At 48.5% G+C, this 21,060-nt stretch overlaps 2 protein-coding genes across 6 annotated transcripts in view; one reads left to right on the forward strand and one right to left on the reverse strand.

The window, feature by feature from the left end:
• The first annotated feature begins 4,611 nt into the window (after window positions 1–4,611).
• On the forward strand, window positions 4,612–15,932 carry SAV1 (salvador family WW domain containing protein 1). 2 transcript variants are annotated; one of them, XM_083618611.1, is made up of 5 exons: window positions 4,612–4,772; window positions 7,409–7,855; window positions 12,030–12,300; window positions 13,262–13,405; window positions 14,860–15,932. In XM_083618611.1, the coding sequence occupies exons 1-5, from the start codon at window positions 4,679–4,681 to the stop codon at window positions 15,062–15,064; spliced, it is 1,161 nt and encodes a 386-aa protein (XP_083474737.1). In that variant the 5' UTR covers window positions 4,612–4,678; the 3' UTR covers window positions 15,065–15,932. The 2 variants fall into 2 exon arrangements, with proteins under 2 accessions (XP_083474737.1, XP_083474738.1); XM_083618612.1 differs by having other exon boundaries at window positions 4,637–4,737.
• A 2,413-nt stretch (window positions 15,933–18,345) lies between these two features.
• ATL1 (atlastin GTPase 1) overlaps window positions 18,346–21,060 on the reverse strand; it is a 36,544-nt gene continuing 33,829 nt past the window's right edge. For all 4 annotated transcript variants that reach the window (XM_083614251.1, XM_083614254.1, XM_083614253.1 and 1 more), the window contains one exon: window positions 18,346–19,199. In XM_083614251.1, coding sequence (XP_083470377.1) covers window positions 19,120–19,199 — 80 coding nt within the window. In that variant the 3' untranslated portion in view covers window positions 18,346–19,119. The remainder of the gene's footprint in view (window positions 19,200–21,060) is intronic.

Here is a 21,060-nt window from a genome sequence, read left to right on the forward strand (position 1 = left end):
TTGTGATGGTTAATAGTTTAGTTCCTGAATCCAGGTCACAGGCTCACCCTATTCATACACAAATACCCCCTTAAGGCAGGATTTGTGAGCAAAGAGACAATGGAGACAGTGGCGGAGCTTCAAGCTCAGGTGGGGGGGAGGGGCGGAGAGCAGGTAGGGGCGTGGCATGCTGCCTGCAGGGGGTTGTAAGATCAAATAGGTCCTTCTTGGCGCACAGAGAATACATAGCCTCGAATGCATCCAAAGCAGCCTTGGTGATTAGAACCCTGTACTCCAAGAAACAGGCACAAACTGTCAAAGTTGCCTTGCGACTCTTTAAAATGAAAGTCCTCCCTCTTCTGCTGGTGGGCATTGCCTTGGGCTCACGTAGGGACTTTGAAAAATTGGAATCCAAACCCAATTCCTCAGGGCCATACTCAGGATCCCCCCCTCTGTGGCAGGCGCGATCATGAGATTGGAAACTGGTTGTCAAGCCTTTAGGTATGTGGCCCTGAAAGCGAAGTTATGGCTATGGCTCAAGCTCTGTTTCAGACCGGTGGGTTTGGCCCCCTTGATTCTGAGGGATAACTTTAAATCTCCATGGGAAGGGGAGATAGTGGAGGAAGTGCAGAAGTGCGGGTTGTCCTCCCTTTATATAGAGTCCATGACGTATAGCCACGCAAAGGCGGTGATCGCTCAAAGATTAAGGGATATTGCCAGACAGGAGGACATAGCCCGTGTGAAACCTGGGTTGTTTCTGGGGGAACAGTTGTATCGGGCTGCTCCAGCTCGCTACCTGGCGGATATCCACTACGTGGAATACCGCAGACTATTTACTGCGGCTAGGCTGAATGTTCTTGACTCGGCGGTTCTGAAGGGAAGATATGGAGGAGTCCCATATGACCAGAGATTATGCCACTGTGCACTGGGTGAGGTAGAATCCACAGAGCACATTTTACTGAGCTGTCCCTTCTACAACGATTTAAGACAGTACCTTATAACTCCATACTTACCCCAGCTCAGTTCCCGACAAAGAGGAAAGCAGACAGCATATCTGCTAAATAAGTCTTCTGGGAAAACAACTTTGTCAGTGGCTAAATTCCTTTTCCTGGCACTCAAGTGTCAGAAACGTATAACTGAATGCTTTGATGTGGGTTATCTGTGAGAGGTCTAGTACTGTGGCCCTACCTTATTTATGTACCCCTATGATGTTATAGTTTATAATTATTGTGTAATGTTTTATTTCTGACTATCGGTCGAATAAAGGAAATTGATTGATTGATTGCTGCCTGCAGGGACATGGTGTGCATCTTGGGGGCGTGGCACGCAGCACGTGCGCCGCCTGCAGGGGTGTGGCGCCCAGTGGGGGAGCAGCCATGATGGCACCCCACCGGGATCGTGCCGTCGGGGGTGGTACTCTCCCCCCGCACCCCTGTTCCTCCGCCAGTGAATGGGGAGGCTTTTCCCATTTCCTTCCTCACTGCAGAGAATTATTTGAGGTCACTGGAGGAGTCAAAATGGCTTCAGGATTGCTCTCCTGTACTATTTCAGACATGCGGTTTACATACTGATGTATGTATTTGCCTTGTACATTTATGAAGATATGATTTATATATACTGTGGTACCTCTGGTTGCGAACGGGATCCGTTCCGGAGCCCTGTTCACAACCTGAAGAGAACGCAACCCGCGTCTGCGCATGCGCGGGTCACGATTCACCGCTTCTGCGCATGATGTCATTTTGTGCGTCTGCGCATGCGCGAGCGGCGAAACCCGGAAGCATAGCTGTCAACTTTTCCCTTTTCTTGCGAGGAATCCTATTCAGAATACGGGAATTTCCCTTAAAAAAAGGAAAAGGTTGACAGCTATGCCCGGAAGTAACCCTTTCCGGTACTTCCGGGTCGCAGTGGGACGCAACCTGAAAAGCCGTAACCTGAAGCTAACATAACAAGAGGTATGACTGTATGAGATACATATATCTCAGAGACGTTAGAATTCCTACAACACCTTCCACTACATCACTGCCAGTGCAGAGAAAAGGAATCACATTGTGCTCAGAGACATGAAAAGCCTCCAAAAGAGAGAGGCTGGGTCTTGCTTTCTTGCCCAGGCTACACTGCAGGCGCCACTCACGAGGTGCAGTCCCACCATTGCTCAGCACGGGAGCTTTGGCCTGCTCTGTCTCCAGCCTGGGCCGGTTCGCCCCTCCTTAGGCAACCTGGTAGCCCCTGGCTCCCCAGAGGGCCCCCATGTTGATGCTGACCTTGGCGAGGACACCTGCTCCACGTAGCCCACCGCAGCCTAGAACTCCTGGACTCAAGCAATCCTCCAGCCTCAGCCTCCCACGGAGCTGGGATCACAGGCAGGAGCCACCATGCCCGGCTGGCGCTCTGCAGCTGAACAGTGGGATTACAAAACCCAGATTGCCCATCAGCCAGGAGATGGCAGCAGAAGAACGCAACGCTGTACTAAATCGATATTCGCATTATTTACAGTGCTCAGAAAAATAGCAACAATGGTCTAGTTCAAGCCAGTGCACTGAGGGGAAGGAGGGTAGCTCAGGGGCAAAGCACCGGCTTTGAATGCAGAAGGTCCGGGTTCAATCCTCACCATCTCCAGGTAGCAGCTGCAGCCTTGACCTGACTTTTTCCCAGGTCCATGTGAATCTCCACCAGGGCAATTGTCTTGCTTGTGTCGTGTTGCATCGTGGGAAGCGGACCCTCTGCGGCTCGTGCCTTGGGAATCAAAGGCCAGACATCCTGGCTTCAGAGATAGCAAAGGACAGTGATCATAGCTGTCAACTTTTCCCTTTTCTTGTGAGGAATCCTATTCGGAATAAGGGAATAAGGGAAAAAAAAGGGAAACGTTGACCTCTATGACAGGGATGGATAACGGACCTGCAATAAGGAAGAACGCAAAATGGATAGTTAGCTGCCTCTCTGGAGGTGCGTAGTCTTCTCCAAGGCAAGCTGGTGTGCATTATAACCTGTTTGTGTATTTAAAAAAAACAACCTTTTGTGTTTTCTTGTAGCGTTCTAAAGAATGTTTTTCTTGATTTTTGCTGTCTTTGTTGTTTATTCATTTAGTCGTGTCCGCCTCTTTGTGACCCCCTGGACCAGAGCACGCCAGGCCCTCCTGTCTTCCACTGCCTCCCGCAGTTTGGTCAAACTCATGCTGGTCACTTTGAGAACACCATCCAACCATCTCGTCCTCTGTCGTCCCCTTCTCCTTGTGCCCTCCATCTTTCCCAACATCAGGGTCTTTTCCAGGGAGTCTTCTCTTCTCATGAGGTGGCCAAAGTCTTGGAGCCTCAGCTTCAGGATCTGTCCTTCCAGTGAGCACCCAGGGCTGATTTCCTTCAGAATGGAGAGGTTTGATCTTCTTGCAGTCCATGGGACTCTCAAGAGTCTCCTCCAGCACCAGAATTCAAAAGCATCCATTCTTCAGCGATCAGCCTTCTTTATGGTCCAGCTCTCACTTCCATACATCACTACTGGGAAAACCATGGCTTTAACTATACGAACCTTTGTTGGCAAAGTGACGTCTCTGCTTTTTAGCATGCTGTCTAGGTTTGTCATTGCTTTTCTCCCAAGAAGCAGGCGTCTTTTAATTTCGTGGCTGCTGTCACCATCTGCAGTGATCATGGAGCCCAAGAAAGTAAAATCTCCCACTGCCTCCATTTCTTCCCCTTCTATTTGCCAGGAGGTGATGGGACCAGTGGCCAGGATCTTCGTTTTTTTTATGTTGAGCTTCAGACTATATTTTGCGCTCTCCTCTTTTACCCTCAATAAAAGGTTCTTTAATTCCTCCTCACTTTCTGCCATCAAGGTTCTGTCATCTGCATATCTGAGGCTGTTGATATTTCTTCCGGCGATCTTAATTCCGGCTTGGGATTCACCCAGCCCAGCCTTTCGCATGATGAATTCTGCATAGAAGTTAAATAAGCTGGGAGAGAATATACAGCCTTGTCGTACTCCTTATTATATTAGTATTATTAATTATAGTATTATTATTAATAATATATTATAGTATTATTATTATAGTATTATTATTATAGTATTATTAATAATAATAATTAATAATACTACATGGAGCAGGTGTCCTCGCCAATAATAATAATACTATAATAATAATTATAGTATTATTATTATTATTATTATTATTATTATAGTATTATTATAATATTATTATTATATAGTATTATTATTATTGCAGGTCCGTTATCCATTATTAGTATAATAATAATTATTATTAATTATTATTATATTACGGTACATATAACAGTACACTACAGTATAACCCAGCAGCAGCTGGGCGCAGAGCAGTCCTCCTCCCTGCCGCGGGGGGCGCTGTTCCTCGGAGCCTCTGCGCCGCCGCCGCGCCCTCTCCGTCCCCCTCCTCCTCCTCCTCCTCGGGGCCCCTTTTCGGCGCTTGCCTTCCCAGCGGCCCTCGCGCGGGCCAGCCAATCGGGCGGCGCCGGGGCGGTGGGCGTGGCCAGAAAGTTTCCTGGGCCGCCTGCGGGGCTGCGTGAGGCGCTGAGGGGAGAGAGAAAGGGCGGCGGGAGGGCGGGCGTGGCTGTTGGCGCCCCCTCCCCGCGTCTGGACCCCCATGGCGCCCCTCCGGGAGGGGCCCGGCTCCGGGGGCGGCGGCGGCGCGGCGGGCTGAGGGAGGGGGGGAGGGGCGTCGGAGGGGGGGGAGGGGATGCTGTCCCGGAAGAAGACGCGCGCCGAGCTCTCCAAACCGGGCGAGGTGCAGGGCAAGTACGTGATCAAGGAGACCAGCCCTTTGCTCCGCAGTGAGTGCACAAGCCCTTCCTTCCTTCCTCCCCGGGTGGTTTGGGGGTGGGGGGCTCAAATGAACCCGGGGGGGGGGCCGACATCACCTGGTCTCCAGAGGGGAAGGAGCTGCCTGGGGGGGGGAGAGGCTGGGTGCTAACTTGATTAAAATACAGCGGTACCTCAGGTTACAGACTCCACTAGTACCTCGGGTTAAGAACTTGGCTTCAGGATGAGAACAGAAATCATGCGGCGGCGGCAGGAGGCCCCATTAGCTAAAGTGGTACCTCAGGTTAAGAACAGCTTCAGGTTAAGAACGGACCTCCGGAACGAATTAAGTACTTAACCCGAGGTACCACTGTATCGACATCACCTGGCCCCACCTGGTCTCCAGAGGGGAAGGAGCTGCCTGGTGGGGGGGGGGAGGCTGGGTGTTAACTTGATTAAAATATTGAGGGGGGGGACAGGTAAGCCCCACCTACCCAGGGGCAGATTTAGGTATGATGAGGCCGCCCCTGGACCTAACGATCAAGGGTCCCTTGACCTGTAAGCTACTGGAGGTAATGGGGCCCTTTCTATGCCCAGCTGTCCTTTGCCAACAACAAATTGTGGCTGTTTTTTTTTGTGTGTTGAATATATGCTATATGTCTAGTTACAGGTAGGTAGCCGTGTTGGTCTGCCGTAGTGGAAACAAAACAATAATAATAAAAAGTTCCTTCCAGTAGCACCTTAGAGACCAACTAAGTTTGTTATTGGTATGAGTTCTTGTGTGCATGCAAGAAGTGTGCATGCACACGAAAGCTCATACCAATAACAAATTTAGTAGAGTGGGGCCCTAAGCTATAGCTTGTTTAGCTTATACGTAAATCCGGCACTGGCCCCATTCCCACATAATCGGTCTCAAAGATGCACCCCATTTAAATGGTCATGTGCTTTGGAGAGGGCTGCCCCCCCCCACACATATTTTATTTGGGGATGAAGGGACCTCAGCCCCTAGGAGCCGGCTCGGGAGTGTTCTCCCCTCTTCCCCATGAATCATTTTTATTATTGCATTTACATTTTTATTATTGCATGGTCCATCCAAGGAGCTCAAGGCAGCATATATGTGGTTCTTCCCCCCCCCCCCCCATTTAATCCCCACAACAACCCTGCGAGGTAGATGATGCTGCATCGTAGATGGAAAGGGGAACTTCCCCAGCGGCGGCAGCACCAAGGGACCATCTGGCCCAAACAGCCAACGCCGCCACAGTGCAGGGATGGGTGCAGCTGGAGCAGCCATGGCAGGTGGCCACCGAACACCTGTGGGTCATAAACCTCCAACAGAGGAGAGCTCACCCCCTCCCCATCCTAGGAAACTATGGACACCCAAGGGCTCATTAGCCCCCTCCCCCAGTCCAAAGAAAGCATCCATGGCAGGTGACTGTCCACCCCCTCAGCACAAAAAAACTCCCATGAAGGGGTGTGTGCATGAATGACTTCAATCTGTGGTGGTGGGTGGGTTTATTGTTGGGGGCAGTATGGAGACCAGGGTTTGCACCGGCACTCGGAAGATTCAGGTTGCAACCGTAGGCCTGCTAAATTCAGTGGGGTTTGTTCCCAGGTTAAAGGAGGGTTCTGGTGATCTGCAGGGTTCAGCACCTGTTTTGAATGTGTTGCAATGGTTAAAAGGAGTTAGGAATTCTGAACGAGGAAGGGAGCTGAAGGTGAACACATGTATGTGCACACACACGCACGTAAATGGAAACACAGCCTTATGGCACCTTAAACCCCACCACACGTATTTATGGCATGAACATTTTGTGGATAGACCCTGTGCTTTGTGCCTGAAGTGCAATCCTAAGTTGGCACACATGGGTGCAGGGCAGGCAGGCAGTGGGGGACAGAGAGGAGGGAAACCAGAGGGGAGCAAGGTACAGAAGGGCAGTTTTCCCTCCCTAAAAACCAAATAGTGAGCATGGTGACACATACATCCTGCTGCTGGAAGGCAGAGCCACCTCAACTGTCACTATTTTGCCTTTTTGTACTTTTCACCATAGGTTTGTTTTGCATTTGATTTCCCTCTGTATTTATTCCATTATTCATTTACATACATACATACAACCCCAGTGTAATTTACACCATAGGGCAGGGTTAGCCACATAATGTGGTGTCCTCCAGATGTTTCAGACAACAGTGACCATCATTCCTGGCTATTGGCCGTGCTGCCTTGTAGTTTCCAGCATCTGGAGATCAGCACATTGGTAGCTAATGGAATGGGGTGAAGGAGGTTCCAGGGGGGCGGGGATTTTGACAGGGCTGGGAGATCTTTTTGGGGCCAAGGACTTGCCTTGCCCTAGTGGAAAGCTATTGGGGACCACATTCTGGTTGTATCCTGAAAATTGCTTGACTACTTTTTGCATATTTGCAAGAAGAGATTTCTGCCGAGATATTTCCCCTCTGCTTTGAAGCTGTTTATTTATGAAACTTACTAACCAATTCCTAGATGAAATGCCTCCCAAAGTCAGTGTACAATAAAATCTTGTAAAGAGAATTGTTACTACCGTGTTTCGATTCTGCCTCTCCCAGACACATAGTAATTTTTAAAATTCAGTGAAATAATGTGCCTACTTTGACCATGCTGAGGCCTTTCAATTTTTACTGCAATGCTCTGTTGCAGATCTGATGCCTTCATTCATCCGTCATGGTCCAACCATTCCAAGACGAACAGATCTCTGCCTTCTGGACCCGGGTTCTTCTGCCTACGCCGCGGGTGGGGATGGAGCAGTTTCCAGAAACCAGAGCTTCCTTCGGACTCCAGTGCAGAGGCCTCCTCACGAGATAGTGAGGCGGGAAAGCAACAGACTCTCTGCCCCTTCCTACCTTGCCAGGAGCCTGGCCGACGTCCCGCGGGAATATGGCGTATCTTCCCAGTCCTTTTTAACAGAGGCAAACTCTGTAACTGAAAACGGCGATGCCGGATCCCGTCACTATTATGACCACCACTTTTATAATGGTCAGAGGCGGCACCAGCTGGGGGATCATGTGCAGGAGGAATATAGATACTATGAACATAACACTGACCTTGTCCAAAGGATGTCACAGAATCAGGGAAGGCATAGTTCAGGCAAGTATCTGAGCTTATTTTCCAGAATTGGCCATTCCGAAGTACGGCTTTTGTGTGTACATGTGTCATACTGGTGGCAGTCAACAAGGATCTACTTGTGCATATTACCTTTCAGCATCTCAAGCTGCCTTGAAGAGAGTGGGACTATTGGTCCATGTAGGTCATTATTGTAAGGTGTGGGGGGGCGGGTTTCTTCCAATCATGTTCCAGAAGCTCCTCCTCAGAGAGAAACCAAGCTGTCTGCTGACTTCTGAGGCAAGGCCATGGGAGCATTCACAAATGCCTGGTGACCTGTGTGTGTTTCTGTACTGTATTCTCGAAGGGTCATTCTGTGAACGGTTTTTAAATACAGCCAGGACAATGTTTGCAAACTTGCAATTTGCAGGAAAAGGAACATGGGCGAGAGAGATGGAAAAACACAGGCCTTTTTTATATGCAGTTGAAATGTTGAGTGTTATCTTAGTTTCCTCAGAAAACTGGTGATTTTGTTCTTGAAGAGTGAGGGGGCATTTGGCCTTTGAAGTCGAGTGAGAAGACATCAGATGTTTGCCTTGGAATGTCACTCTTCCTGGGCGTGACAGCATTCCGGATCACATTTTTCATGTGGTTTACTTGTGTTTACTGAAGGAAGCTCATCAGACAAAGTGAAATTCTTGAGTAGTGCTTGTGGAATCACAGTACTGGGCACAGCATAAAGACTCTCAAGCTCTAAAATGTGGTATTTATGTTGTAAACATAAACAGATTGATATGTAAGCATGTCATACTTTCCCCCAGTTTCCTTGGTTATGAAACGCATTGCATTCAAGTTGACCATCTTGCGCAGATTGCAGAGCGGGAAAATAAATCTGCAGGCAGGAATGTCAAAACTTTAGGGTTACTGACCTCAAATATGAAACTCCGCTTTTGAGAAAGAGATGCTTTTCTCTCAGAAAGCTTTTTATTATTATTAGAAGAAGAGAGGCTGAGCTCCAAAGAGTTAGAGACTGGTTCTGTGCTGTGGAAAATTAAATGCCTGTGCATTTGACTGTTCTATAATGTTTAATTTTGGTTTGTTTTAGGAATGATACTTGGTGTATATAGCTTATTCAGATTAGCAGGGGGGAATGTCGAGTCTGCAAACCAAATAACCCCTATCTGTTTCCTGTGGCCTCCATTAATCTGCCACCCCACCAAACTCCTGCTGATTGGCAGGAGAGAAGTTTTTGAAGAACATGAGCTCATAGGCCTCTGCTGGTGGGAGTGGCTTGGTTGTGGAAATGGAGTTGGAAGCTGCTAGGCTGCCTGGCTGCCAGCCACCATGGAGTGCACATGATGGCAGAGAGGGGGAAAGCCAAGCCGCAGATGATACAGCTTCTTGAAGGCCTTCACTTAAAGCAGTTTGTTGGCCTGAGAGACAGTAATATGCTCTAGCGAGGTAGCAGGAGGCTGTGCTGGATGGGAGATTTGGGATGCAAGCCCCACATTTAAGGAAAGGAAAATTGCGTCCTTTAGAGGAAGGAGGTGGTTTGTTGTGTTTTAGCATTGGCTGAAGCAATTGTGTATGAGCGGGCAACAATTTGGCTTTGACGGCAGCTGAAAAATTATAGGTCTACTCCAAAGAAACGCAGAACAGGTTAGAAGTCGATGAGGAAGCAAAGGGAAAGGGCTGCAGCTGGAGCTTGCTGGAGACAGACTGGGGTGTGTGGTGATCCCATTAAAGACATACTTGGAAAAGCGTCTTATCCCGACCCATTGCAATTGGATGCAGCACCAAAACTGCCTTCTTCATCCTGGTTGGTGACCTTTGTTCAGAGAGGGGCAGGGAGAGTGCAAGCCTTTTGATTCTTCTTTACCGCAACTTTCAATACTGTTGACCAAGCTATGCTCCTGGAGCAGCTCCCGAGTCTGGGAACTTGTTAAAATGGTTCCATTCCGGCCTCTGAATCTGGTTTCAGCATGTAACACTTGGGGATCTACCCCTTGATGCCTTGGGAGCTTGTTTCTACAGTTCCCCAAAGGTTTATCTTGCCTCTCTGCATGGAGCCACTGGGAGGTGTCATCAGGGTATTTGGAGTGACATGTCAGCTACTATACTGATGATACCCATCGCTATCTCTTGGTGCGTCTGAATCAGGAGAGGCAGTGGTGATGGAGGTGGTAATGGGCTGGTTGTGGACCAATAAATTGAAGCTGAATCCAGCCAAGATTGAAGCACAGTCTCTTGCAGGTTCTTGAGCCTAGGAATTTGGGAGCTGGCTAGTTCCCTTCAGGGTTGCAGTGCTCTCGGTGGAAAAGGCTATTTCAAGCCACAGTTGGTTCACCATCTCAGAAGCTGCAACTCGTGCAAGATGCGGCAGCAAGGCTGCTGGCAAATATTTCTAGCTGGATACGTACCACACCGGTTTTGGAAGAGAAACCTTAGGAAGAACTTTCTGACAGTAAGAACTGTTCGATAGTGGACTACCTGAGAAGGTGGTGGACTCTCCTTCCATGGAGGTTTTTAAGCTAGAGGTCCAGGATGCTTGAGCCGTGATTCCTGCATTGCAAGGGGTTGGACTAGATGGCTCTTACGGTCCCTTCCAGCTCTACAGTTCTACGAATCTGTGATCTGCATTGGTTGCCAAGTCACTACTGAGCCCGGTTTAAAGGTGCTAATATTGAAATATGAAGCCCCCAATACAGTGGACCCTCTGGATACGAAATTAATTCATTCTGGGGGTCCGTGCGCACCCTGAAAAATCCATATCCAGAGGTGCCGCTTCTGTGCACACATGCAGCAAGATAGAGCACTTCTGTGCATGTGCGAGCAGCAAAACCAGGAAAAATACTTCCTGGTTTACCACTTTCAAAGCGTTACTCAAGAGTAACGTAACCCGAGGGTGTACTGTATCTGAAAGAGTGCCTTCTCCCAAATGAACCTGCTTGCCTGTTAAGGTCAGCGGGGGAAGCTCTGTTGGTAGCACTGCTACTCTCTGTCGTTTGAGGGGCAGTAGCACTTGAGAGGGAATGACCTCCCCTCTTATGCCCATCACTCTATGCTTTCCAACAGTTGGTCAAGATGCACCTCTTTACCCAGGCCTCTCCCCCCCCCCCCCATTGCTGTGCACTGTATTCACACGAACCATTCAGGCCTCCTGCTTGTTCACATCAGGGGTGTGGAATGCCAGCTCTGCAAGCCAAATAGTTTTCATCTGCTTCCTCTGGGCCCCTTTATCTTTCTCTCCTCCCCACCATTGAGGGATCATAGCTGAAAAGCAGAGCACATGCTTTGCATGCCGAAAGTCACAGGTTCAGTCCCTGGCATCTCCAGCTGGAAGGACCTGGTAGGAAGTGATGTGCAAGGCATCTGCCGGCATTGAGAGCTGGAAGGCTGCTGCCTGCCAGAGTAGGTGAAGCCAGTGGTCTTGAGTCAGTGTAAGACAGCTTGCCATGTTCCCTGGCAGCCTTGCCTCTTAAGCAGGGCTTAATTCATACCTAGAGAACGCCCTCCCACTTCCATAATCTGTCTCTTGATTTATTGGGAGGCTGGGGCTGAAAACTTGAGGCTTTCATTCCAACATTTGCTCTTGGATGTCCTGGGAAACAGATTACACAATCAAGAACCATCTTTTTTTCTGATAAGCAGCCGTGTTATGCAATAGCTCTGGGTCAAGTGTCTGTGTTTTGTCAGTCTTGAAAACATGGAATACTTCCCAATTTGAACTTCTTTGAATACTTCTCTTTCAACTGCTTATCCCCTTATCTGGCTTGGCATGTCTGTTATGTTTTGGGGTATGTTTTGATAGTTGCTATCTTCACTCGGCCTTCCATGATACCGAGTCTTCCCATTTTAAAAAGTTCTCTTTGGAGAATAGCCTTCTGTTCTGGGAGGCTGGGTCTTATGTGCTGAGGTGAGCTGGGATTTAGCAGCCATGTGGCACGGAGGCAGCTACCCAACTACTTCTGACTACTAGCTAATGAACTTCTGCAAGCAAAAGGAGCATGTTGCATAGAAAGCACCAGTGCTCTCTCAAGGCAGGAATGTTTGTGAGAGGAAACGATAAATCTAGGCACTGAGAAGGGGGTGTATTGTGGAATTGATGACAATCTTTTGCTGCTTTTTGAGGAAAAGAAGTTGTGTAACTTTGCAAGAAGCCCGTTAAATGAGTGTCTGCTTTACTGATGCTGTTGTGGGGTTGTTTTTTTCCCTCCAGGCATCGGGCGGGTGGCTGCTACATCGCTGGGAAACTTAACAAACCACAGTTCGGAAGATTTACCTCTCCCTCCTGGCTGGTCTGTGGACTGGACTCTTAGAGGAAGGAAATACTACATAGACCATAACACCAACACAACACACTGGAGTCATCCACTTGAGCGAGAGGGGCTGCCTCCAGGGTGGGAGCGTGTGGAATCAGCTGAGTTTGGTGTGTACTACGTCGACCACATCAATAAAAGAGCACAGTACAAACACCCTTGTGCCCCCAGGTAAGTCGTCTGTGGGCTTCCCTTGGGAGTTTCAACCAATGCCTTAGGCTGCAATTCTGTGACCACTTACCTGGGACTTATCCCCATTAAACTCTGTGAGACCTCTGAAAAACCCTGTGTAGGATCGCACTGTAAGAGAATGAACCTCAAATGCCTTACTGCTAGCACGCATGAAGGACTTTCACTGGTTTCCAGCTCCTAAGGAAGAGTGGAAAAGAACCCAACATCACATCACCAATCTCAGAACTTTGAGCCTCTGTTAGCAAAGTCTGCCAAGGGTAGATGACAGAGCACACAACACATAGGTAGTACTCAGCACTTGCTCTCTACTTCCATGACAGGCAGCGCAGAGCCATTGTCTGCTTAAATCCTTAGTTTTTCTGGCTTCTCACCTGTTAAGACACACCCTAGAGACATGGCTAATCCCAGACTGGCAGATACAAAAATTTATACTACATTGGCGTTAATCTAAGTGGTGGAATTCGCAAGATTTAACACACCCACCTTTTAAACGTAGATAAGCTTTATGGCACAGATCTCTCCATCCAAATCTGATAGACTAAACTCCCAAGTATGGGTATGTGTGCTTTGAAGTTGGCTTTCAGAGTGTCGTCAAGCTGTATTCAGTCAAATCGTTGCACCAGCACTAGCCAGCACAGGGATTCCTTTTAACGCAGTGCGACTTCCCTCCTCTCTCCCCCCCTGCACCCTTCCCAGATCAGCCCTGGAGAGCTGGGGGAACTCCAATACAACCTTTTGTATCAAAGTATGGATTGATCCCTGGGCTGGCACTGTTGTGCCTTGCTTTGCATTTCCTAAATCAGGAACACCAAAAAAACAAACAAACCTGCAATGGGAATTTGCTCACTCCAAGTTTCTGCACCCCAGCCTAAGAGAGCTGCTGTTACCATTTTTGGTGTTGAAGTGACTCGAGTTTGATCTTTGCTGTATCTCTGTGCAGCGTTCCCCGTTACGATCAGCCACCTCCGATGACCTATCAGCCACAGCCAGCCGAGAGGAGCCAGCCTATCCTTGTGCCTGCGAATCCATACCACACTGCGGAGATCCCAGATTGGCTGCAGGTCTATGCCAGGGCTCCTGTAAAGTGAGCATTAAGCACTTGTCTTATGAACTTTGATTTTTATTTCTGCCCAGTGGTGGGCAATTCATTGACTATAAGCCTGTATTTTAAAAAAAATGGAGGCATTTTGTTTGGGACATCTTGAATGTATCCAGAACGTTAAGCTTAAGTTTGTGTAGCATCTTAAAAATAAATGATATGCTCTTAATATAATCAGTACTGGCTGGTTATCCAAAGTAGCATCAGAACATAAGACCTCTGGAGTAGACCAGAGGTTCATTTTGTCCAGAATCCTGTTCTCACAGTGGCCTGTTTTAAGGTCATGTCCAGAAGATTCCTAGTTATTGTTGGCTACTGGCCAGGAGGGCTCTGCTGTGCCTCCACCGTCAGAGGCAGAAACGCTTCTTAATACCAGTTGCTGGAATCCACAGGAAGGGAGGGAGAATGTACTTGTGCTCAATAATAATAATAATTTATTATTTGTACCCCGCCCATCTGCCTGGGTTTCCCCAGCCACTCTGGGCGGCTTCCACAAAGTCCAAAAATACACTGAGATGTCACACATTAAAAACTTCCCTGAACAGGGCTGCCTTAAGATGTCTTCTGAATGTCAGGTAGTTGTTTATCTCTTTGACATCTGATGGGAGGGCGTTCCACAGGGTGGGCGCCACCACCGAGAAGGCCCTCTGCCTGGTTCCCTGTAACTTTGCTTCTCGCAATGAGGGAACCGCCAGAAGGCCCTCGGCGCTGGACCTCAGCGTCCGGGCAGAACGATGGGGGTGGAGACGCTCCTTCAGGTCTACTGGGTCGAGGGCATTTAGGGCTTTAAAGGTCAACACCAACACTTTGAATTGTGCTCGGAAACGTACTGGGAGCCAATGTTATGCGGTCTCGGCGGCCGCTCCCAGTCACCAGTCTAGCTACCACATTCTGGATTAGTTGTAGTTTCTGGGTGACCTTCAAAGGTAGCCCCACATAGAGCGCATTGCAGTAGTCCAAGCGAGAGATAACTAGAACATGCACCCCTCTGGCGAGACAGTCTGCAGGCAGGGAGGGTCTCAGCCTGCGTACCAGATGGAGCTGATAGACAGCTGCCCTGGACACAGAATTGGCCTGCGCCTCCCTGGACAGCTGTGAGTCCAAAATGACTCCCAGGCTGCGCACCTGGTCCTTCAGGGGCACAGTTACCCCATTCAGGACCAGGGAGTCCTCCACACCAGCCCGCCCCCTGTCCCCCCAAAAACAGTACTTCTGTCCTGTCAGGATTCAACCTGCTTCCAAGTTTTTCTCATGACAGGAGGCTGGGTTAGATGGGCCATTGGCCTGATCCAACAGCCTCTTATTTATTTAAATTTGTGCACAGCCCTTCACCCGAAGATCTCAGGGCGGTTGACAGCATAAAGCTCTTCTTATGCTCTCCTTATCTTTATCCAGTGCTCGCCCAGTCGGTTACGTAGTTCTCTTGTCTCTTGCAACAGATACGACCACATCTTGAAGTGGGAGCTCTTCCAGTTGGCTGACCTGGATACATACCAGGGGATGCTGAAGCTGCTTTTCATGAAGGAACTGGAGCGGATAGTGAAGCTGTACGAAGCCTACCGCCAGGCTCTGCTCACCGAGCTGGAGAACCGCAAGCAGAGGCAGCAGTGGTATGCCCAACAGCAGCACGGCAAGAACTTCTGAGCTCCTTCCCTTTCTGAGGGCTCTTGGAATCTTGGGGGACTCTTAAAAAAAAGAAGGAGAAATCGTGAACAAGTGCTTTGGTTAAAAAGGCAGCTTCTCTCTTGTTGATCTTGCACCTTTTGTAATTACCTTCTTGTGTATCATGTTTATTGAATACAAAAGATGTTTGTTATATTGTATAAAGAAAGTTAGTTTCTTATTCTGAGAGCCAGTGTGGTGGGAAAATTCAAGAAAAGCCACGTTTTATATTACTATTATTTTGTCTGATGACCTTTTTTTCTAGCAGCGGTTGTACCTTGGAGAAGAAATTTTATTTTCAAATGATGTCAGTGCAAGAAGCACCCTGAAAGTTAGATGAAGCCTGTTTGCTGCCTTCCAGCTGCTGATCTTGCGGGCTGCCTTGCCTCCAGGGGAAAAGGAGGTTCTGCTTTTCTGCGGCAGCTCTGTGGCTGTGGACGCAGCTTTAATATGCAAATGGTCCACATGATCTTCCATTATAAAAACATTGCAAAAATACGGTTCTGTTGGACCCAAGCAATGAATAAGCGACTGCCTTATTTTGACTGTTGAGCTCATCCTTCTAGTTTGCCGCAGATCCTCTCAGGAGCGTTTTGCCATATGCAGGCTGGCGCAAGTGGGCTGCGTTGAAAAGCAACTGGAGAACCGAGCCGCCTGCCTTAGCCATTTGGAGTAAGTCTCACCCTAATCAAACCAGCAAGGAACGATTTTGTGAAAACTTCCATCCAGTGGTAAAGTTGCCTTTGTATCTCATTTCACATTTTGATCTGTCATCTTGCAATGTCTATGAAAGTTCTGTAACATCTGTGTCCTGTAAATCTCAGCAATCAAATAAACTTGTTTTTGTTTATGTGGCTGGAACAAATTTCTCTCTGGTTTCCACATGACACTAAGCTGCGGTTGAACGCTGTCTAGTAGCCTAACAATAGTTTAACTTGCTGCTAACAAACCAAAGGTTGAAGTCATGGCTTCTTGCTGGCTGATGGACCTTGGCTTGTTTTAAGCATGGCTTGGCATTATGTGGAAACCCAGTAGCACCCTTACTTAACCATGGTTTGTTGTCCTGGCTCAGACTGCTTGTTGTTGTTGTTGTTTAGTCGTGTCCGACTCTTCGTGACCCCCTGGACTAGAGCACGCCAGGCACTCCTGTCTTCCACCACCTCCCGCAGTTTGGTCAAACTCATGTTGGTAGCTTCGAGAACACTGTCCCACCATCTCGTCCTCTGTCGTCCCCTTCTCCTTGTGCCCTCAATCTTTCCCAACATCAGGGTCTTTTCCAGAGAGTCTTCTCATGAGGTGGCCAAAGTCTTGGAGCCTCAGCTTCAGGACCTGTCCTTCCAGTGAGCACTCAGGGCTAATTTCCTTAAGAATGGATGCGTTGGATCTTCTTGCAGTCCATGGGACTCTCAAGAGTCTCCTGCAGCACCATAATTCAAAAGCATCAATTCTTTGGCGATCAGCCTTCTTTATGGTCCAGCTCTCACTTCCATACATCACTACTGGGAAATCCACAGCTTTTACTATACGGACCTTTGTTGGCAAGGTGATGTCTCTACTTTTTAAGATGCTGTCTAGGTTTGTCATTGCTTTTCTCCCAAGAAGCAGGCGTCTCTTAATTTCGTGGCTGCTGTCACCATCTCAGATTGCTTACCAAGCTACTAAGGCTCAAGCCAAAAGCAGATTGAAAACAAACCATGGGTTAGTATTGGGGACAAATGAGGCCACTGTTTTGTTACCTACTAGAGTGGCTAGTGCCTGCTAAGAGCAAACAGGCAGAATCGTGGGATTGTTTGGCCAGAACACACACACTTGCTGATCGCATGCTTGGGTGAAGTAATTTGCTTTCTAGCCCTTAAAGTTGGAAAGTTATAGGACAGAACCTTACTGTGTCATGGCACAATGAAGGCTATCTTATAACCTTCCCCTTGAAGGCGTAACATGTAATTCCCTGTTGAAGCTAAATGTACAGGCACTTTACTTTCCAAAAGTACCGTATTTTTCGCCCTATAGGACGCACTTTTTCCCCTCCAAAAATGAAGGGGAAATGTGTGTGCGTCCTATGGGGCGAATGCAGGCTTGAGGAAGCTATCCGCAAGCCTTGCAAGCCCGGTGGGAGGTTCCGCGGGCTCGCAAGGATTGCGGGCAGCAGCCTGCAGCCCACAAGCTCAGGGGACAGCGGGGAGGCGCAGCGCCGCCACCCCGCTATTCCCCGACCTGGTCTGAAGGCTGGCGGGGGCGGCGGGGAGAAGCAAGCTTGCTTCTCCCCCGCACCCGCCAGCCCCACAAGCTCGGGGGATAGCGGGGAGGCGGAGCGCCGCCACCCCGCTATTCCCGGACCTGATCTGGAGGCTGGGGGGGGGGGAGAAGCAAGCTTGCTTCTCCCCATCGGCAGCCCCACAAGCTCGGGGGACAGCGGGGCAAGCCGCTGCCCCACGGAGGCTAGAGAGGCTATCCCTGAAGGCAGAAGAGGGAGACGGAGCGCTCCGTCTCCCTCTTCTAGCTTGGGGATGGCTGCGCAAACCTGGGGGGGAAATAAAAAAAATTTCCTTGATTCCCCCCCTAAAAAACTAGGTGCGTCCTATGGGCCGGTGCGTCCTATAGGGCGAAAAATACGGTAATTTGAGCAGAGGCTTGCCACCTTGCAATGAGACTAATATTTGAGCTGTAGAAGGACAAGCTCCTTTAATTGCAATTGGCGTTTAGCGGTGTGTGCACTGAAGAATTGAGGACCCTGATCCAAATACAGTGGTACCTCGGGTTAAGAACTTAATTCGTTCCGGAGGTCCGTTCTTAACTGTTCTTAACCTGAGGTACCACTTTAGCTAATGGGGCCTCCCACTGCTGCTGCGTGATTTCTGTTCTCATCCTGAAGCAAAGTTCTTAACTCGAGGTACAATTTCTGGGTTAGCGGAGTCTGTAACCTGAAGCATCTGTAACCCGAGGTACCACTGTATGTCAAGCGGATTTTAGGCTTGCTTTTCTTAAACTCTGGACTCCAAAACTTCTTTTAAAAAGCAGCTTGTAATATGTAATAGCTATTCAAAGCTAGAACCTGTTTGTTTTGGTACAGGTGGTTCAAAATACTTTTTGCTCCGGTTGAAGGGTCTACTGCATATACGTACAGGTGCTTTCTCCTGATGCTGAAGGAAGCTCTGAAAGATGCAAAAGGTGACAGGATCATGTCCATCCGGTGCTTAGCATGTAACGGGAAGGAGACTGGGTTCAGTTGGGAGTAGGTGATAATGAATTAGGGACAAATGAGGTAATTGTCTTAGGAACCAAACTTTTAATTGACAATTAAATAATAAAAACTTGATACACTCTTTATCCACTAAACAAAAATATATACAGTGAAACTCTCAAATACATGTACAAAAAAAAAATACTTCCCATCTCTTTTAACATACCATAGCAAAAGAAATATTCTTTGTAGCTTCTGAGAAGGCAGTCTTAAAGTGAATAAATTATCATTCACAGCTGCATGAAGGGAATGGTGTTAAATAAAAACCTCTTGAGTACAAATTTAAATATGTTAATGTGACGTGGTGCCTCCTGAATATGAGCCACACTCCGTTTCAGAATACTGGCCGTTGGATTAATGGCATGTGAGCTTGGACCCAGAGGAGGCTATGAATGCGTACTTGGGGATGGCAGGAGGCCACGATTGCAAAAGGAAGGTAGCAACCACTGCCTTCTCTGGCTCCAAACCTCAGTCTTGAAAAGTCCTGGGCCAGGGCCAAGCGTTCTGGAGAACCAAACCAGTAATGTATCTGCAGCAAAATTAAGTTTTAAGAAAATGAAAGTCATGCTGACTCGTTCCCCCTTCAAGCAGGGCATTGTCCAAATTAAAGCAGCCACACTTAAGCCATTGGTACAAGTGAATGAGTTATCTGTTTTCCTCTGTCTTCGTTTCAAGGAGTGGCAGAGTCTCATACATGGATGCAAAATGATTAACATGTTTTAACGATGTGTTTTCATGCACCTCTGTGGAAAACGGCTGGGTTTACATTGTCTTCTTTTCCGTGCCTTCGGTGGGCTCAGCCTTCTGCGCCGTGGGGAAAGCGTGGTGATACAAATGTCTGTGTGTGGCAGCTGCACTGTAAAGTTTGTACAAAGCCTGCACACAAAAGCACAGAAAGGTTAGTGGAAAGGAGGGAGGTATGTTTTAAAAGATGCATTCAAAGCTCTAGAGGTGCACCTTGATTCTGCAAAAGTGCCAAAAAGTCCTACACTCTTGGCACTGGTGGCAGAATTCAGCTCTCCTTTTTTAAAAAATACAGTTTCAAGTCTGCTTTAGTCTTTGTGTGTAGCCAGATAATATTGCCAATGGCCAGGGATTCTGGTTTGCTTGGTCCCTGCAACCTTGCTCTTCCTATTGCTGGCAGAAGCAAAATAATTAATGCAAAACATGAAAAGGTAAAGGTACCCCTGACCATTAGGTCCAGTCGTGGCCGACTCTGGGGTTGTGACGCTCATCTCGCTTTACTGGCCGAGGGAGCCGGCGTACAGCTTCCGGGTCATGTGGCCAGCATGACTAAGCCGCTTCTGGCGAACCAGAGCAGCGCACGGAAACGCCGTTTACCTTCCCGCCAGAGTGGTACCTATTTATCTACTTGCACTTTGACGTGCTTTCGAACTGTTAGGTTGGCAGGAGCAGGGACCGAGCAATGGGAGCTCACCCCTTCGCGGGGATTCGAACCGCCGACCTCCTGATCGGCAAGCCCTAGGCTCTGTGGTTTAACCCACAGCGCCACCCGTGTCCCTATAAAAACATGGAAAAGTGCAACATAAATAGGGCAAAGCGAGCCAATCCATTATACAATCTGCGTAACTTCTAGTAGCTGCAGAATTCTGTCCTTGTTTGAGTTTGGGTTATAACTCACTTAATATTTTCAGCTACGGCGTGGAACCTGTTCGTTTGGAGCTCCAGCATCCTGTTGCCTATTTGCATGAGGCAGACCATCACAGTGGGCTAGGTTTAAGCTGCTAGAGTTTATTCCTGCCTCTGCATAGTCTCCCAGCTGTCACTATAATTCTAGGTGGGCTTCTCCTCGTCTCAACAGCTTTGGCAGAATGCGCCAAGGAAGACAGCGGTTTCCCTTCAGCTGAAGGCAGGCACAGAACATGCCAGCCTAACACCACAGGTGTGGTAGGAGGGAGAGAGAACCTGCCGCAGTTTAGGATCGAGGCCAAGTCTATGGATCAGACATCTGATACTCTGCGCCACGATTCTCATTTCTGTGAAAACAGAAATGCTGTTTTTGCCCGGCAAGCTTCCCCAGATGCACCCGGGGTTCAGTCCCGCAAAAAGCCACCATCTCACACAAAGCAGCACACAGCAAGCGTGGATTTTTGGATTTCAACTCGAGTGCGACAGCCCTGAAATCAGACAGTGCGAACCTAGTTGTGCTCGTGGCTGAGCCTAGGCTAAGAAAGGAACGATTTCACCCTGCCTGAAGCGACATGGCCCACTGCCGTCAGGGTTAGCAAACAAGCAGCCTCTTAACTGTGGTGCATAAGCATCTATCAGCGAATCCCAAAGGCAGAAAAAAGAGCTCGAGTGTCCTTAATCTGAACTTTTATTCTTAAAAGTTCTTCCTCGGTCCTCCTGCAATGTCCCCGGTTGTCACATTTTTCTGGGGTTTTCTGCAACAGCGTCTAAATGATTGCTAGAAACTTACCATGGTACTTGCCAAGCGAACTACCAGGAGCAACTAGAGTAGCCTTGCCCAACCTGGTCCCCTCCTAATAATTTAGACTACATCTCCCATCAGTCCCAGGCAGCACAGTTCCAGCGGCTACTACTAGAAGGCACCATGCACACTTATGGTTAACATGGGAAGGGCCTGCTGGATCAGGCGAATGGCCCACCTAGTCCAGCATCTTGTACTCACAGTGGCCAATCAAAGGCCTCTTCTGGCAAGCAGTTCTCCCCTCCTGTGGCTTCCAACATTCATAAGCATTGCTGCCTCCAATAC

The sequence above is a fragment of the Podarcis filfolensis genome, assembly GCF_964270895.1.
Source record: "Podarcis filfolensis genome assembly, chromosome: 1".
NCBI classification, from domain to species: Eukaryota; Metazoa; Chordata; class Lepidosauria; order Squamata; family Lacertidae; genus Podarcis; species Podarcis filfolensis.

Bases quoted from the DNA above. Each gene is read 5' to 3' on its own strand.
- SAV1 (XM_083618611.1), top strand. From the start codon at position 4,679: ATGCTGTCCCGGAAGAAGACGCGCGCCGAGCTCTCCAAACCGGGCGAG. The intron at 7,856-12,029 runs GCAAGTATCTGA...TTTTCCCTCCAG, and splicing joins TCAGGGAAGGCATAGTTCAG to GCATCGGGCGGGTGGCTGCT. The intron at 12,301-13,261 runs GTAAGTCGTCTG...ATCTCTGTGCAG, and splicing joins AAACACCCTTGTGCCCCCAG to CGTTCCCCGTTACGATCAGC.